This window comes from Desmodus rotundus, chromosome 10, assembly GCF_022682495.2.
Source record: "Desmodus rotundus isolate HL8 chromosome 10, HLdesRot8A.1, whole genome shotgun sequence".
Classification (NCBI taxonomy): domain Eukaryota; kingdom Metazoa; phylum Chordata; class Mammalia; order Chiroptera; family Phyllostomidae; genus Desmodus; species Desmodus rotundus.
The window spans coordinates 26,920,030-26,935,917 of record NC_071396.1 but is presented as its reverse complement, the minus strand read 5'-3'; the positions used below and the strand labels follow the sequence as shown (position 1 = coordinate 26,935,917).

At 50.3% G+C, this 15,888-nt stretch overlaps 1 protein-coding gene across 6 annotated transcripts in view; it reads right to left on the bottom strand.

Annotated features, from left to right (window-relative positions):
* Window positions 1-15,888, bottom strand: part of TRPM1 (transient receptor potential cation channel subfamily M member 1) — a 67,910-nt gene that overhangs the window by 36,896 nt on the left and 15,126 nt on the right. For 5 of the 6 annotated variants that reach the window (XM_024561753.3, XM_045196382.2, XM_053912318.1 and 2 more), the window contains exons 2-11: window positions 12,080-12,159; window positions 11,284-11,479; window positions 9,499-9,712; window positions 8,611-8,735; window positions 7,728-7,899; window positions 5,004-5,178; window positions 4,455-4,578; window positions 2,474-2,546; window positions 1,817-1,917; window positions 920-1,093 (exon numbers count right to left, since the gene is read on the bottom strand). In XM_024561753.3, coding sequence (XP_024417521.2) covers window positions 920-1,093; window positions 1,817-1,917; window positions 2,474-2,546; window positions 4,455-4,578; window positions 5,004-5,178; window positions 7,728-7,899; window positions 8,611-8,735; window positions 9,499-9,712; window positions 11,284-11,479; window positions 12,080-12,159 — 1,434 coding nt within the window. Of the gene's footprint in view, window positions 1-919; window positions 1,094-1,816; window positions 1,918-2,473; window positions 2,547-4,454; window positions 4,579-5,003; window positions 5,179-7,727; window positions 7,900-8,610; window positions 8,736-9,498; window positions 9,713-11,283; window positions 11,480-11,773; window positions 11,805-12,079; window positions 12,160-15,888 lie in introns of those variants that run through there. The other variant, XM_045196385.3, reaches the window with a different exon arrangement.

Below are 15,888 nucleotides of genomic sequence, written 5' to 3'. Positions count from 1 at the left end.
CTCTCTAAAAATAAATACATAAAATCTTTTGAAAAAGAAGTGATTTTCTCCTTTTTTAAAACACACTGAAGACGATTCAAAATTCCAGCCAAACTGCCACTGCTCTCTCCAGTTTCCAGTTTTGTTTTTAATTAAGATCGTTTATTCGCTTTTCTTGTAATATAAACACGAGAGAGAAAACCACATGAGCTGCATTCTTTCCGAAATAAAACTGCAATCAGTACGTGAATCTCCCAGCTCCCACCTCCACACACAGAGGTTTCTCAGGTGGTAGATTGCACTACTTTTTTTTTTTTTAACCAGTATTTAGTGTTTGCATCTCTGTCCTCAGACATGACAGCACCTGCAGCCCTGGGCACAGTGTGAAGACTTGTTGGTCAGTTTGTTTCCCTGACTTAGAATCCCCTGTGTGGCAGCTGGGTGGGACTGAGAGGGCATGCAGTGTGCCACCGGGGTGAGCGACAGCCACTGTGCCAGCCTCCTGTCACTGCAGAGGCCTGGAGCCCTGTCTGGCCTGTGTCCTGTCAGTGACGAGGCTGGATATCGGCCCCGTTGGCCTTCCCGCCACCCAGTCCCGGGCCTCGTGTTGTATTCGGTTGCAGTTGGGGTATTGCCCGTACTCTCCCGCCTCGAGCATCTGCGTGTCTGCCGGGTGGAGAGACCTGCTGTTGAGCCTGGTGACCCAGCCTCCTCTGTCAGTGGCTTTATGCCCCCAAAGCAGGGACGTTTGTGGCAACTGACAGCTGCACCCCAGCACAGGTGACACAGGCGTGATCTTGTCAATGCCTTCCCGTGGCCTCCGGGGACCTGGGAGGGGATGGAGTGGAGGCACCCAGGCGCCCCTTCCCTTCGAGGGAGAGGGTGCCAGCCTGCTGAACTCGAGGATCCTGAGACATGGGAGCGGAGACCCCCCACATACCCAGTTCAGCAGCTCGATCTTCCGGGGGTCCGTCTCTTCCTCCACCTCCTCTTTCACTTTCCCTTTCTTCTTGCCTTTTCCTTTCCCTCTGCCCCCCTTGGTGGTTGCCGTGGGCGGCTTCTTGTCCTTCTCCACGACCTTGCTCTCCACTGGGGGGGCCAGGCTGCCCAGGGGCTGCATCCACAGCAAGCAGAATGGGGAACACACACACACGTGCACGTTAGCACACACATGTGCCGGGCACGGGTGAGAACATGAGCACACACACACACAGAGCCCTTGAGGCCTCCAGGGTTTCATGAAACAGAGTTTGAAAATTCCATGCTCTCAGTGCAATCATGGTGTTTCGTTGTAAGGAGCTATTTTTCTCTTTTGTTTAAAAGGGTAAAAAACTTGCTCTGGCTGGTGTGGCTCCGTGGATTGAGTGCCGGCCTTTGAACTGAGAGATCAGCAGTTCGATTCCTGGTCAGGGCACATGCCTGGGCTGCAGGCCAGGTCCCCAGTTGGGGGTGTGCAAAAGGCAACCAATAGATGTTCCTCTCCCTCCCTTTCTCCCTTATTTCCCCTCTATCTAGAAATAAATAAATACGATCTTCAAAATAAATACGTCAATAAAAGGGTAAAAACCCACTTTCACCAGCCATGCTAAAATACTTAGTGATAATTTCTTCACGAGCACTGGTTCGAGTCTCTGATTAACGCTGGAAGGTCTAACTTCCTCCTGGTTCTTTGGCGTTAAATAGCAACATCATCTCCTAATAATCCTAGAGGATCACATGTTGAATCATCAGAATCCCCAAGATCATTTCCAGAAACCCGGGTTGCAAGGGGAGCACAGACTAATGTAGCATCTGGACAAAGTCAGGAGAAACGGTACGAATTGGAAAACAGTTTCACCGGCCAGTGGGGCCCGAAGACAAAGATCTGGCTCCGCGCTATGTCCACGCGGTTCCAAGCCAGCGCCAAGCTCAGCTGGTCCGGAGCTGATGCGTTCGTTCCTGGAAAGACAAAAAAAAGCAGGCAATTCTCTCTCCGGGCCTGGACTGCCCAGAGTTCGGGGCTGGAACTAAGCATCGCTGCCTTTTCTGGTGCCCCAGAATGACCACCCAGAGCTAAGAGCTCCATCTTCTCAAGGGGTTGCCCTGGAGGAGGCTGGAGGCAACCCAGTGACTCAGGGACCCTTATCTGGACTTGGGACTGCCAGACCTCTGCCAAGACAGGCCAGCAGGTGCTGTGTCCCCAGGCTGGAGGTGAGGGCAGCCCGAGAGAACACTACCGTGCAGCCGCACAGAGAGCCAGCCTAGTCGGGCTGGTGACCCCCTGTCCTCTCTCCTCTCTCCTGCTGTTTGTCCTTGTCCCAGCAGAGCCAAGAGCCAGGCAGGAAGTGCTGGCCCCAAGCCACCCCAGGAGTGGTCAGGTGGTCCTCGATAGAGTTCTACCTTGGCTTCCTACCGAGATGAGTCTAGGCAGCTAACCGGCTCGGGCTCCGCCACCAACAAGAGAAGGGGGCAGATTCCCTGAGAAGACAGGAGGCACCGTCTCCCCACTGCTCACCTTTCAGCAGGGCAGTTAAGATGGCCATCTCCATGTCTTGCTGCCCCTCGGCTCCCATTCTAAACACGGTGACCTGGAGACAGGTTGGTAGTGAAAACACTGCATAAAGAGATGTCGAGCCCTGGCTGGTGTGGCTCAGTGGATTGGGTGCAGGCTTGCAAACCAGAGGGTCCCGGGTTCGATTCCCAGTCAGGGCACGTGCCTGGGTTGCCACCGAGTGCCGGGTGGGGGGTGCACGAGGGGCAGCCATGCATCGATGCTTCTCCCCCTCTCTTTCTCCCGCCCTTGCCCTCTCTCTAAAGATAAAAAAATTAAATTAAAAAAAAAGAAGTTGATTACAAGGGGGGAATTGGGGTGTTTATTTAGTCCTCAAGGATATGTTTATTGATTTTCTCAGAGAGAGGAAAGGGGAGAGAGAGAGAGAAAGAAGCATCGATGTGAGAGAGATATGGGTCAGTTCTCTCCCATTTGTACCCCGACCAAGGATCGAACCTGTAAACTTTTGGTGCACAGGACAACGTTCCAACCAACTGAGCCACCTGGCCAGGGCGGGGTGATTTTTAAAAAGGATCACAGGGACTAACACCCAATGATTCTGAGAGCAAAACCATTTTAAACCCGGGTCGTCTGGCTTCCAGAAGTGATAGCGTTGCTTATCCCAACTCTGAGCCCTTGCCTGGATTTTATCTGATTACTTACCCCACCTGCTCATTCAGGTTCTACATGCCAAAATCTAAATTGCTATGGGAGATGGCAAGATCATTTCTACCAAGATTTGATATACAAGCCTACCTCATTTCTTAAAAATATTTTTTATTTATTTATTTTTAGGGAGAGAGGAAGAGAGGGAGAGAGGGAGAGAGGGAAAGAAACATCAATATGTGGCTGCCTCTCAAGCGCCCCCTACTGGGGACCCAGCCCGTAACCCAGGCATGTGCCCTGACTGGGAATCGAGCCAATGACCCTTTGGTTCACAGGCTGGTGCTCAATCCACTGAGCCACACCAGCCAGGGCCTTCCTCATTTTATTGTGTTTTGCAGGTATCAAGTTCACAAAGTGAAGGCAAGACCCTCCACCAGCTAAAAGATGACAGATACCTCGCAGATGCCTTGGATGATGGTTAGCATTTTTTTAGCAATTAAGTATTTTTTAATTGAAGCATGTACATTGATTTTTTTAGATGTAATGCTATTGCCTGTTTAATAGACTTAATAGACTGCCGGATAGTGTGAACGGAAATTTTATATGCCTGGGGAAAAATGTGTGTGACTCGCTTTTTTGCGATATTTGCTCTATCATAGCATAGTGGTCTGAAACCCAACCCTCAATATCTCCGAAGTATGTTTATATTTATAAGAAATTTGTAGAATTTTGAAGAGGCTACCTTACATGTACAATGAGGGTGCCTATTCCTTATAAGAATCATTAATTAAGGAGGCAAAGAGTGGGAAATAATTACAAGTACATCTTGTTTAATTATGCTTTGCTCTATTGCACTTCATACATACTGCATTTTTTTTTTACACTAATTGAAGGTAAGACCTTCCACCAGCAAAAAGATTACATCTCACTTTATTGCGGCAGCCTGGAACCGAACCCGTGCCATCTGGGAGGTGTGCCTGTGCTGTGTTTGGAAAGGGATGTGATAGGGTTTTATACGCTCACCTAAAAGAGTGTTATGTACTGGTTCTCAGATCTTTATATCCGATTAATACCATGCACCTTAGAGTTGGTGGGACGTGGCGTGACGTCCCCTGACATCAGCTGAGGTCTGAATGCACCCGGGTCGCTCTACTGTGTGAGCTCACTCGGCTACCCTCCCATGGGCGTGACACCCAGTTTGGTGTGGATTTGTACGCCGCCTCTTGGAAAAGCTGAGCTAAGATGCGAACAACCCCGTCACGCACACATGGGCAGAATTAGGAAGGAAACACGATTCTCTCAGCGGAGCTGGCTTGGAGATAACGCTCGGGACGCTTACCAGCTCTTTCTTCTTCATGGACTCCATTATAATTGCAAACAGCTGATGTGACTGCGTCTTGCCGTAATTAAATGTTTTCTGCATGGTGACCAGGAGCTCGTCCCTGAGGGACTCATTTATTACCCTGTTTAAAGGGAACGCCAAAGAGAAGAAGACAGCACAAGTTACGTCGCTGAGCGGGAATCAATCTGACACCTCTAGGCCCATCTGGTGTCTTTGGTCGGAAACTTTTCCATTGGAGGGGATCCCAGGATAGCAGACGAGAAGGGAGCAGAGTGCGAAACTGCGTTCACACTTGTCCTACATTCTAGGCTTGTTGGAAACCTTATAAGGGAAAATGAAGCTGGGAGAGAGTGTGTCCCCCAGAGAAGGAATTCTGTAAGAAACATCGCAGGTCTTGACAGCTCCTTCTCTGGCCGACCTTGGGAAACGGGAGAATCGCATGCATCTTGCTTATTTAACGTTTTTGGAAAGGGTATGGTTTCCTTCTGGGCCTAACCCGGCAAGGCAGCTAAAACCCAACCCCTGGGGATAGGTCAGAAATCCTACCCTCCTTCCTCACAGTACTTGTGGGCGAAAGACAGAATGTCTGCGGCGCGCCCACTCCCGTCGCAAACCACCACGGGGACCGGAGGCTCCTCGCGGAGATATTCCAGGACGATGGAGAAGACGTTAGGGCCACCTTCCACCACGAGGCCCACGACCGGCACGCCCTGGCCCAGTCCTGCAACACACACGGCACCTCACCCTCAGGCCCGCGTCCCAGCACCAGCCGCTGCTCATCTTCCGTCTCAGGTTACAGACTGACGACCACACAGATTTTGCAGCGGGTATGCATGTTCACCGAGAGACCCGATGCGGTGGTTTTTATTCTTTTATTCAAACCCCGCATAATGGCCGTGTTAGAAAAAGCAGAGACTTAAAACCACGACCTTTCTGAATCCTCTGGGGTTGAGCTCCCTGCACAGCTCACCTTGCACGCGGGCTGCTTCAAGGTGAGAGACAGCGGAAGGTTCTCGCAGCTGGAAAAATGCCCCCTTGCTGCCCTGCCCCAGGGTCCGACATTCCCACCCTGGATGGCTGTCCCCTAAAGAATGACACAGTGGCCCTGGCTGGTGTGGCTCCATCGGTTGGGCATCGTCCCGCAAAGCGAAAGGCCGCAGGTTCCATTCCTGGTAAGGGCACATGCCAGGGTTGCGGGTTCAGCCCCCTAGTCGGGGTGCATACGAGAGGCAACCACTCCTTCTCTTTCTCCTTCCCTTCTTCTTTCTCTAAAAATAAATAAATAAAATCTCTCTAAAAAAAAAAAAACCTGTTTGGACATTGAAGTACTTTGTAAACCTTAAGTGGCTTGTCAGCGTGGTAAGTTCTGTAGCTGTTTCTGCCTCAGCATCTGAACCAGACAGTGAGTCCAGGGAGGGCAAACCCTTTGACTGCTGTTAGCCCTTGAGGGTCCTCCCCCCATCTCTACCAGACCACAGGGCTCTCTAGGGATAAGGTAGGAGCAAGTGGACATTGGGGACAACGCCAGCGGGGAGGGGGTGCTCTGGGAAGCCGGAGGCAGCAGGAGGGTCCAAAGAACCTGGGGCTCAGGCAATGGAAGGGCAGCAGAGAAAAATCGGCCTCAGTCACAATTTTATGCAATCTGGCCGTGACCTTCGATTCTGAGCATCTTTCCATAGACGTCATGGGAATCATTTGATTACCGTCCACAAGGCCAAGTGGGAGAAGTGTCCTCATCTGCCAGCATATGTTAGGAGATCTAAGAATGTCTTTTTTTAAAATATATTTATTTATTTATTTTTTAGAGAGAGGAAGAGAGGGAGAAAGAGAGAAATATCGATTGGTTGCCTCTCACGGGGGACTGAACCTGCAACCCAGGCTCAGGTGCCCCGACCAGGAACCGAACGGTGACCTTTCCCTTTGCGGGACAACCAACTGAGCCACGCGGGCCGGCCAGAGCGAGAGCTAAGAATGTCAAGTGGGGGGATTCAGAGCTTCTGGTTTGTTTCCGTGATGCATTTCTACAGTCAGGAACTTCTACGTATTTTGAACAACTCTTACCAGAATAATCTCAGTTAAGTTCAGTTCAACCAATGTGCATGTGAGGGGCCCACTTTGGGCCTGGCCCTGCCTAAGAGAAACTGGAAAAATGGACCAAATTGACACGGACCCTGCCTCTGAGGTCTCCAACCCAAGCAAGGCTTAGCATTTTAGACATTCAGGAATGCGGCAGCTGAATCCCCTTCGTTTCTAGAAATGGAGTGGAATGAATCCTTCGTGATTTAGGCTGGATGCCCCGAAGCTCCGTGCTGTAAGAGGTGACAACTGAGCACCCCTTTGCTGTCCCTGCCCCTCTCAGAGCCCTAGGCAAAGGATGACAAAGGGAAGCCCACCAGTCACGTGGCCAGGCGACGTTGGGCAGTGTGAAACTTACAAGTCCAGAAAAATGGAAACACGTGAGAACAAAAAATTCAGTCACCAGCCGATGTGTCACCTGAAAGCGGATCCTTGGGAATCCACAACTTGGCGTCACAGGCCCTCTCCCCTCTAATCCCTGTGAAGATGGCCCCTTTCATTGTGCTTCAAAATGCTCACTTCCAGGTTGTCGTTCTCAAAACTCACACCAGTCGTAGTGAAGACAAAATACTCTCGAAGGTCATGTTTTAGGCCACTGTTGTGACAGTAGAAGTCGCTGGAGTAGGAACACGTTCCAAGAGGTTACCCCCGGTTATTTTCACTCTAACAGGTTATTTTGTTATTATCGTTGCGTCTGGGTGAGGACCGCTCCTTCCCCTCTAGCTTGACCTCAGCATCCTCCCCCAGGCACCTGCCCCCCTGGCCCAGAGAGACCGGAGAGGCAGCTATTCAATCGAGGGATCGCACAACACTCAGAGAACAGAGGAAACCATGCTAAGGCTTTGAGAAATGGTTTTTGTTCAAGTGTTAAAAAGATAACTATAGCAACTCTCAGGAACCGGAACCATTGGCCAACGTGGTGGGTAGTTGCCATCACCATGGCAACTGCAGCAGAGCTGTTTCTTGCATCGACCCTCCTGGTTGATCTTGGGGCAAAGACTCGGGACACAGCTCGGTGGGGTGCTCTTTGTAGGTGACTCAGGAAAAGGCTCGGGCAAGCCATCTTCCGCTGCTCCACCAGGAATCAAGGTTAAGGCTTTAAACACCACCCCCCTCCCCCCCCCCCCCCCCCCCCCCGCCGGGGGACGGTTTCCCTCTGGCAGCCCACTGTCCTTGGCCTTCACCAGAGCTTACTGGTGTTGATCTTCTGCAGAGAGATGTGCTTTTCCAGCTGCCTCCGGAGCTTCCCCTCGGCGCCGTACTTGCCCAGGGTGCCGTTGTCCGCCAGGATGAAGTGGGTGTGGGAATTGTTGAGCACAGAGAGCTTACTGAGGGGGTTGGACATGGTCTGGTAGGCTCGAGTCACCTGACAAAACGCACAGGGCAAATCAGAGTGGGGCACCAGCAGGGGAAGCAAGTGTGCGAATGCACACAGCAACCCCTTCCTCCAACTAGGCATCTCTTTCTTCCCTTTTCTTATTCTTTCTACGGAAGGATTTATTTTTCTATATTAAATAAGAAACGATTACATTACTTGGGATAATAGCAACCCAGAAATTGTACTCTGGGGCATTGATCACAGAGAAATGAAAACTTAGGTTAACACAAAGTCCTATCTGTAAATGTTTACGGTAGGTTTATCGGAAATAGCCAACTGGAAGCCACAAATTGCTGACGTACGCAAACGCTCTGAATCTCCAGAGGATTATTGTGGAATGACAAAGCCAGTCCCCAAAGGTTGCATGCTGTGTGATCCCGTTTAAGGCCATTTTCGAAGTGATAAAATTAGAGGTAGGGGCAGATGGTGGTTACCAGGGGGCGGGAGGGAATTAGGTGTGGATGTTCAAGGGCAACACGGGGTGGGCATGGGTACAGTGATGGAACCGCTGTGTATCTTGATTGCATCTATGCCAAGATCACGGTCCTGACATTGGGCCATAGTTTTGCAAGATGTTACCTTTGGAGAAAGGGTATATGGGGCCTTTCTTTTTAATTCCAGAGAGAGAAGGGAATCTACAGTTATCTCAAAAGAAAGACATTTTGACAAGTCGCCCATGTCCGAGGAGAAAACCCTTACATCCTTTCCAACCAGGTCTTCCTTATTCTCCACGATGCCCCAGGGAGCGATTCCTATAGCACAGACCCGGCCTCTGGACTTGGAGGAGTGGTCTTTCAAGGCATCCCCGACGTGGCTGATGACACCTGGGAGAGGCCAGAAGTCACATTTTTAGGTCCTTCACCTCCCATCACCTCACTGTTTGTGAACTTCAGGGACCCCTTGTCTGAACCACTTCCTTTCCCTATGGAACAGTGTTAAGACAAAAGGATGTCCATCTTCAAAAGAAAGTGCACGGGTGGCTCAGTTGGTTGGAGCATCATCCCGTACAACAAAAGGTTGTGGATTCGATCCTCAGTCAGGGCACAGGCCTAGGTTGCAGATTCGACCCCCCATTTGGGGAGCGTATGGGAGGCAACTAATTGATGTTTCTCTCTCCCTTATTCTTTCTCAAAACTCAACAAAACAAAATGGAACTGGCTGTGAAGGAATTTCCTTTACAGGTCTCCAGGCATGGAAGTCACCGGGTTTCTTTGGCACTCCCTGGCTGTGTTCAGATAAAGTTGACCACCAGACTGCCCGGCATGTCCTTCAGCCTCGCTGTGCCTCGGTTTCCTCTCCCATATGCTAGAGGACAAGAACCTCAGTGAAAACGAGGCTCGTACAGGGCTGCATTCAAGGAACAGCACATAGAGTGGGTGCGAGAAATGTTGACCATAACAACAATCACACCAAAATTAAAAAAAAAAAAAAAAAAAAAAGCTACTGAATAAAGACTTCACTCCTGTCATAAATGTTACCGAGATGCAGTACCTTTTGTTTTTCAATCTCAATTACCGCAAAGCTCTTTGGGAACTGGGAGTTCTCTGGGTCTGTATGTTTATATGAAGAGAAAGGCTCTGCTCTTACCCGTGCTGACGCCCCCCGTGAAGATCCAGGCCCCGGTGGTCATGGCAGCCTTGATCAGGCCTCTCCCAAACACCTGCTTCAGCTTGGGCTGCATCTCAAAGTTCTGGAGGCCTCCGTGAACAGATATCAGGAGCTTGGGCAGTTCCAGCTGCCAGTCTTTCACCATGAGATGCAACAGCGAGTCGGGCTTGGTATCATAGGATACGCGGATATACTGCAAGAGAGCATGTGTGACGCTGCTCAGTACCCAGCCTTGGGTTTGCCTCCCGTGTCACAGCGGGACAAGGCCACAGCGCCTGTCCAAGCAAGAGCTGTCTGGCTTTCTGTCCCTCAGGTTCTGGGGCCTCTGCGTGAGCCTGTGGCCAAGCAATGGAAGGAAACATTGGAAAAGTTGCCAGGTTTAGCAAGTGAACTACAGGCCGCCCAGTCAAATGTGAAGTTTATTTTTATTTTGAAGATTTATTTATTTTTAGAGACAAGGAAGTGAGGGAAAAAGAGAGGGAGAGAAACATCAGTGTGTGGTTGCCTCTCATGCACCCCCAGTTGGGGACCTGGCCCGCAACCCATGCATGTGCCCTGACTGGGAATCGAACTGGTGACCCTTTGGCTCGCAGGCCGGCACTCAATCCCCTGAACCACACGAGCCAGGGCCAAATTTGAATTTTATATGAACAACAAAATGTATTTTAGTATAAGCATGCCTCGTGCAAGATTTGGAGCATACTTATACTAAAAAAGTTATCCATCATTCATCTGAAACTGAGATATAACTGATTGTCTGTATTTTACCTGGCAACCCTAATCTTGAAGGATTCAACTCCAAAGCTGGCTCACCTAGAACCAGGGCCCTAGCGGTTGGACAGGATGCTGCTGACCGAGTAGCCTACTGGCCGCAGTGAGTGGGAGATGGGTGTGGGGATCATTGGCCAACCTTTGGACTTGACCTTCCCCTCAAGGTGAAGAGGAGGTCAAGGCCTTGGTCCCTATGCACTGCTTCTTTGTTCCATGTGTAGGGTTCCGTTCCCGCAGACCCTATGTTGCGGTATTTGGGCACCTGGGAACGTTATTCAGAGTGTGCCCACAGGCATCGCAGTGCGGGCACCTCCCCTCTCTGGTGGGGCTCATCAGAGAGGCGGGGCCTCCCTGTTCACATGCCAATGTGAAAGTCTGTGGTCTTCTTGGCCAGCCGAATGCAGTCCAAGGAGGCTGCGGACGGACTTCAGAGGGGAATGTTTCCAGCTCCTAACCCATTTAAGGAGGGTTGAAGGTTCACACTTACAAAAGAAACAAAACAAAATGCAGACAACCCAAAACACAAATAACGCAATTTCTCTCTCTCCACTCGAGATGGAAAGATGAATAAGCCCGCAGAGTTGGGCTAAAGCATGACCCGTGGATTCACAAACTTGGTATGGATTTAGGGACCCTGCACAATCTTTATCATAGTGGGCTGTTTATGAATCTCACGGCTAAAATGCCGAGCAAGCCCTGGCTGGGTAGCTCCGTGGGTTGGAGCATCCTCCTGATATGCCAAGGTTGTGGGTTCGATCCTCGGTCAGGGCACATACAAGAATCAACGAATGAACGCATGGATGGGTGGAACAATAAATTGATGTTTCTCTCTCTCTCTCAAATCAATCAATAAGAAAAATTAAATGCTGAGTGCGCAGCTCTATTTCATGCCTTTGCCGTGAAATATCTAGGAAGACGGCCACACCCCTGAAAGAAGTCCCAGGCACCTGCCGTCTGGGATTCTGGGAGGCGCCGGGCTCAGCCCTCTCTTACCATGGCTTTATTGGAGTATCCACCACCCTGAAACTCGAGCGTCCCATAGGAGTCTGTCGGGTAGCTCTGCGTGTGTTTGCCCACTGACCATTTCTCGGGCTGAGTCTCCACCTCTTTGTTTTCCTCCCCATTTTTGCCTGATGTCATGCTGGGCAGAGGGGGCACATGCAGGTTGGCGAGCTGGCCACAGCAACACCTGAAAACAAAGCGACTGATATGTTTAAAATTGCATGGGTTTCAGGTGTACCATTGTGTAACACATCATCGGAATAACGTTATTCATCTAACAACGTTGCCCTGGAAATAGGTCAAGAGCTCACTAAGAGATCGAGGGCCCACCTGGGTGTGAGAGTTCACATCTGCGTGAGAGGCGGATGTGGCTGACAGCAGCCTATTTGTACCTTAACAGAGGAACTTACTGGCCCAAGTAACTCCCTAGCTAATGACTCCCGTGAGGATGGATCCTGGCCAACCTTCTTGGCTCCCCCACCCCAGACACTAGAAGAATAGTTGCTGGTGCTCTGGCCAGGTTGCTCAGTGGGTTGGAGCGTTGTCCTGTAGAACAAAAGGTTGTGGGTTCGATTCCCCGTCAGGGTGCATCCCTAGGTTGCAGTTTTGATCCCCAGTCGGGCGTGTATGGGAGACAGCTGATCAAAGTTTCTCCTTCCCTTCCTCTTTCTCTAAAATCAAGGAATATACCCTCAGGTGAGGATAAAAAAAAAAAAAGAATAGCTGCTGGTAACTGATAGGCAAGTTATCACGTTGGATGACGTCTCAATTATGGCTTCCAGTTTACCTGTTCGGGTCTTTAGTGCTGGGAATGACACAGATACATTCTCGCTTGCAAAAGGTTTTTTCTATCCAAGCTTTCTGTCCCTGGAAGAGAAAGAAGTGGAAATTAGGCCCATGTCTTCCCAAACCATCCTCAGAGTTCATCCTTTCACTTTTGTGAAATTAATATGTGATTTATAAGAAGTTTACCCAAAAGCGTCTGAGTAGACGCCTGCCGGCTGTCCCCACCCACATGGGCAACAGCACAAGTCTGGGGCTGTCTTGTCTCCACGGGTGCCTCCTCTAAGTACAGTGGCAGTGACAGCCCAGTGTCACAGAGGCCCTCCCCAGTGAGGTCATGGCAAGGACCGAGGCCACCTTTCTTCCCCTCAGCCAGTCCTGGCCTCAGTCCCAGCGTGCAGACGGTTCAAGCCAGGTTCCCATCCTTCCGGAAGAACCTGCGAGCCCCACCCAAACCCAGCCTTTCTGGGGAGACCTCAGAGTCAGCTCGTCACTTGGCTTCCTTTTGTGTAACAGGAATGATGATAATTCAAAACCTTTCCAGGACCTTCAGAAAGCAGCACTGTATGCTTTTCTCTCCGAATAACTTCGTGAGAGAAAAAGAGCAGCCATCAGCCCAGAGGGGAAAACGCAGAACCGGGAGCCTCTGAAACCCTTGCCCAGCCTTTCTTTACAGAATGTTCTAGCAATCAGGGCATTTTCTGTCTGGGAAGAAAATGTGATTACCCTTTTGCATTTCACTCCTCTCTTCCCAGAAAAGCTGGAAGAGCATCCTTTTTTATCTTTGGGGGGGGTGGAACCAAAACAAAGTTCACAGTATTTGGACTGTATGCATTTGACCAAAGATAAGAACTTTGAATACATATTGAACTTCCATGAAAAGGCGACTTTTTCACAGATATAGAATGGCAATCGCATAGTCCAAGACTGAACAAATAAATCAATATATTGTGGATGATGGGAGTGGAGTTTTCTCACTGTTGAAGACAGGAAGTTACAAATGGTGGAAATCGCCCTGACTGGTGTGGCTCAGTGGGTTGGGCGTCATCCTGTAAAGTAAAGCGTCGCTGGTTCAATTCCCAGTCAAGGCACGTGCCTGGGTTAAGGGTTTGGTCCCAGGTTGGGGCACCTGCAAGGGGCAACAGATTGGTGTTTCTGTCTCGTATGGATGTTTTTCTTCCTCTCTTTCTTCCTCCCTTCCTCTCTCTCTCTAAATAAGTACATAAATATTTTTTTAAATGGTGAAAGTGTATGGGGATGGGAGGTAAAATGAATCCCTGTAGCTTTGGGTTAAAAATGAAATTATCTGTAGGAACACATGGTTTGTAATATGTAGAGATACAGGATCGATATGAAAACAGATACGGGTGCGTGTGGTCCCTCTCTGCACACCCATATACACATATACACACGGTGTATATCACATATTGTGTTATTGATTGGGGAAATAACAATGTGTCCCAGTTTCCGTGGGCCAGGCAAGGGGTGTGGCTTAGCGGGGCGGGGTGGACCGCAGGTCTCTCGCGCCAGGATTCAATCCGGCTGTGGGTGGGGTTGTGATCTCGCCCGGAAGAGTAAAACTGGGGACGATCCTCTAGGAGCTCTCACGTGGTTGTTGGCAGATCCAGATCTTCTTAAGGGTCCTTGGCCCAACGCCTCCCCCAGTACTTTGCCACATGGGCCTTTCACAGCCTGGCAGGCGACCTCCATCAGAGTGACAAACGCAAGACCCATGCACTACAGAAGCCACGGTGTTGCTATAACTTAAATTCCGAAGTGACATCTCATCGCTTCTGTGTATGCTGCTCATTAGAAGGAGCCGCTTCGTCCAGCCCACACGCAAGAGGAGAGGTGAGCATAGCAAAAGTGCCCACCACTGCGGTTCTGGTCACTGACACATGAGTGGGAAGACACCCATCTTGCACGAATGTACCACCTATCAACTGTAAGACGACACAGCCAGTGGCAATGCCACCGGATGGCAAACGAGGCCGCCCCACCCATAAAGGCTCCTCTTTCAGAAAGCCCCAGGGGACCTAGATTCTTGCTTCTCCTGCCCTAATTCCAGCTCTTCAGCTTCAAATTAGCCAGTAAGGAGTGAACCCTTGAAGCCAGAGACACTCTACCCTGGGCCCTAATAAAGGCAGAGCTCCGCATCTGCAGCCTGTTTCTCTGTCTGCCCACGCCTTCAACTGTGTGACCCTCAGGGGTGCCATGTGCACTCCGGGACCTGTGGTTAACAAATCTTGTTCCTCAAAATCCCCTGATGGTTTTGCCAAAGTGCATCTTGTAAACATGATAGGGACCACAGGGCTGCTCCAGCCACGGCGCTCATCCCCAGCGGTGGGGGGGGGAGTGTCTGTGGGGGGTTCATATGAGTGATACACACCTGAGCCATCACTATGGATAGACTGGGACCGGCACGCAATTGCCCAGGCGCGAGTATGGGGATCCTGGGATCACGGGGGTCACGTGCGAACCTTGTGTAGACACGTCTGTCTGCATTCACGTGCATGCATGTATCCCCTGGCGCTACCCACAGATGGATGGGGCCAGCAGGAGCAACACTCGGGCAGCAGCAATACAGGTGTCTACGTATCTTTCTCCACCGAAAGGAGCCAGGGAGAAATGACTGAATCCAGGACTGAGGCAGGGGAAGGGCAAGAAGAGCCAAGAATGTCTTCTTGGGCCAGAGAGTAAGGAAGTAGTTTTGGGTTTTGTTTTCTTTTGACGTGGGGACTTAACAAAAGAACACAGAGCCACTTTGAAGGGGCTCCCAACTGGTTTTATCGGGGATTATTTGAGCATGAAAATAGAAGATCACAGTAAAGAACTATCACTGTTCGGCTGACGTCAGGACCCATGAATCCACACTGGTAGAAATCTATGCATCAATACATAGAGAGAGTTCTTTCTTCCCATGGGGAGTCAGCCGCGGAATGCAGAAGGAATGATGAGAAAAGCACTGTTTGGCAAACATCGAGAATCTTTCATGAATGCTGAAAGGAATGGGGCAAGTTTGGAGAGTAAGAGTACATCACGTGATCTCAACGTCTCTACCATAGTTAGGTAGTAATTCCAAAGGGGAAATCAGCAACTTGGCAGTGGAGCTAGGGGTCGAGCGCCGCCTAAAACCAAGTGAGCGTCCCCAGGAACGGAACGAATATTCGCCATGAGCCTCCCGACAAAATGCATTGACCAAAAATGCCCAGAATGTATGGCCTAAACCTGATCAGGGGGACACCTCAGACAATCCAAATTGAGGGGCATTCTACAGAAGAACTAATCTGTACTCTTCAAAAAGGTTAAGGCCATGGAAGCCAAGACCGGAATGGTTCTAGAAGCTGTAGAGATGGGATGGTAGAATGGGCATCCATTTCTTGGCCCCACTCTCTGAGCCCCGCCTTTCCCAGGCCCCTCCCACTGCTCCTTCTCTAGGCGCCACCCTCTCTACCTGCCTTATTAGTTCTTCCTCTCAGCCCCCCTTTCATTAAGAAAGCTGCAAATGAGCACCTCCCAGGAAACCGTGTGGGAAATCAGAAAACGCTTGTCCAGCTTCTGAGCAGCTGGGCTCAGGTCCCATATCCTCAAAAGGGGGAAATGCCCCCCTTCCCACAGGATTTAGCACTCTGAGGTGGGTGAAGAGCTTGAAAAACAGTGACATGCCTCTTGTTTTATTACTGTCTATTCTGCTACAGGCAGCTTTTAAATGCCACCGTCACAGGCTGGCCCTAATCTCCTCATCTGGCATCTGAGACCCCTCAGGGGAGGGGCACTGGCTTTGCCTCTTGTCCCCAAACCCAGAGGGAGCTT